The 2,318-nt window shown below is 55.6% G+C and overlaps 1 protein-coding gene across 1 annotated transcript; it reads right to left on the bottom strand.

The window, feature by feature from the left end:
• Nucleotides 1-323: 323 nt before the first annotated feature.
• H310_11221 (hypothetical protein) lies at nucleotides 324-1,124 on the bottom strand (the record flags this gene model as incomplete). Its single annotated transcript, XM_008877803.1, has 2 exons — nucleotides 324-698; nucleotides 943-1,124. The coding sequence occupies 2 exons, from the start codon at nucleotides 1,122-1,124 to the stop codon at nucleotides 467-469; spliced, it is 414 nt and encodes a 137-aa protein (XP_008876025.1). The 3' UTR covers nucleotides 324-466.
• Nucleotides 1,125-2,318: the final 1,194 nt, after the last annotated feature.

Here is a 2,318-nt window from a genome sequence, read left to right as displayed (position 1 = left end):
CTCACGGAGTGCAGGATAAAGCGCAACTGAGGGCAGTGCAAACCAAACGTCAGGCTCAAAGCACGGGAGCGCAAGGGGGTGGTGCGGTTGCGTGACGACATCAAAGTATCCATAGCAGGGACCCGTATCCCACCACGGGCAGTTTGGACCCGATTTCGACGGTCAGCGACAGGGTGCAGGGCACGAAGGTCGCGAAGTAGTCTTGATGCACGAACTCGAGGCACCAGAATCCACAATCCAGTGTTGCGCGAGAGCAGCAAACTTGCCAGGAGGATAAATCACGGAGGGCGGAAGGTCAGGCTGGCCCGAAGCAGGAGCGCAATTGGTAAGCACGACCTTGAGATCAAATTTGTTCGAGCCCAAAACAACATGGAACGGAGGATGCTTCACAGATGCGTCGACACAATCCGGAGGCAAGTCAAAATCGTATGCGTATAGGCGTGTTGGGAGGCGCACCACGAAGCACTCAAGGCAGCGTTCGAGCCAATTGAGGCAACTTCAGCTCGTCGTCCAGGACGGGTTGCGGAGGCAGATCCCAATGGTCTTGGGGGGGGTATAAATTGACCCGGAAGTCTGACGCGACCATACCATCGGTGCCAGACGTTAGCAGAGCCACACTCGAGTCCACGGATTGAGTAGCAAGTGCTGGGGCCGGCAGGGGTGGGCCACTGCCGAGACCAGTCGGCACGTGCAGGAGGCTAGAGGGAACGTGAGGTTGCGGAGAACGACATAATCGTTTGACAGGGCGCTCGTCAATTGCATAAGCGCAAGCTCGGGCGCTCGTACAATTAGAAGCTCGGTGGAAGACGGTCCATTGCGGCCGCCACAGTCGGCCAAGGAGGAGACAAGTTGAACTTCACGCTCACTGTGGCCACCGCAGTCCAAGTCGACAGAAACGGAGCGCATACGACGATTTGGGGCGGGAGTATTGTTATAGCGCACCTTGCGGCTGCGACCGCCATAGCCCTCGTCACGCCAATTTCGAGTGCGATCATCGCCACCCCGGTCTCGGCCGCAACTACACGGGACGTCCCGTTTGGATGGGGGGTTGTGGCCGCGACCACGCCCCGCACCAGAACCGCCCCCGCCGCAATCATGGCTGTCGTCACGGTCACGTCGGACATGGCGGGGATGGTCATCGCGTATCTTGCGTGATGACAGGCGGCGCAGCTTTTTGCCGTGCTTTTCGAAAATGTCTTGAGGCAAACCTTCACGCTTCGCACTGCGGGAATAATCTGAAAGCAGGACTTTGCAGGTGGTGAGAACATGCTCCGAGTCAGCGCAGTAGAAGCATGCGGGTCCAATATGGTCATGGCACTTGACGTGGGCGTAGGATGGCAGCGACCGACGTGTAACCAGCCCAAGGCTAGGAGGTAGAGGCTCACCAACAGCGGTATTAATCAGAAGCGACCGCGTCGATGCCGAATCGGCGGAACCGCGTTCGCCGAGAGCCAGCGACCGCAAGTGACGTGTCACCAGTGCGTCCTTGATGGCGGCGTCGATGGAAGCAATAGAACAGGGTTGTCCAGAGGCCTTTGCATTGCTCGAAATAGCTCGAACTAGGTCCCAAATTTGCTTGTCGTCTAAAAGTACCTCCAACAGTTTCAACATGTTGTGGTTAGCCCACAGGAAGGCGTCGTAGTCGACCGCAGGGATATCCAGGTTGGTGGGGATCATGGCCGAGCGGTATTGGCTAGCGATGGACTTGACGTCGGCCAACAGAGTGTCGAGACAGTCACCTTCGCGATACTTGATCTTCTGAGACTGGGTGTTTAGTACCGCAGGATCGCTAGTGAGAGGGTTATTTCCAAAACGGGACACAATAGACTTATAGAGACTAAATGGACATGTTATGTTGGAAAACAACTTCTGAAGGGAGTCCAACATGGAAGAGTTGAGGAAGGTGAGGGCCAGGGAGCGTAGACGTGACAACGCTTTCGCCGTTTCAGCCTTCAATGTAGCGCTCTTGACTGAGTGAATGTGAGCGTCAATTTCTTTATGTCGAGCAACAAGGTCGTTGCATAACAGGTCCGGATCAACAGCATAAAGCTCAGGATGCTTTAGCTTATGCATTTGGACGTCGTCGTCCAGGATACTCAATATAGCGCGTTCAAGATCAGTTGGCACATAACCTTTGGTCGTGTAGGATGGGGTAAATTCATGACCATTGGCTTGGCTGATGAACAGCGGCTTCCACTCAAGGAAAGTACCGTTCTGGTCATTCAGAGGAGGCCCATGGTAGATAGGCGCAGAGGAAGCGTGAGGGCTCATAACGTGTCACGAGGGGGCAAAGGAGGCCCAAGCACTTATGGAGTCGG

The sequence above is a fragment of the Aphanomyces invadans genome, assembly GCF_000520115.1.
Source record: "Aphanomyces invadans strain NJM9701 unplaced genomic scaffold supercont1.30, whole genome shotgun sequence".
In the NCBI taxonomy this organism is placed as follows: Eukaryota; Oomycota; class Saprolegniomycetes; order Saprolegniales; family Verrucalvaceae; genus Aphanomyces; species Aphanomyces invadans.
This window is presented reverse-complemented; position numbering and strand designations above follow the sequence as displayed.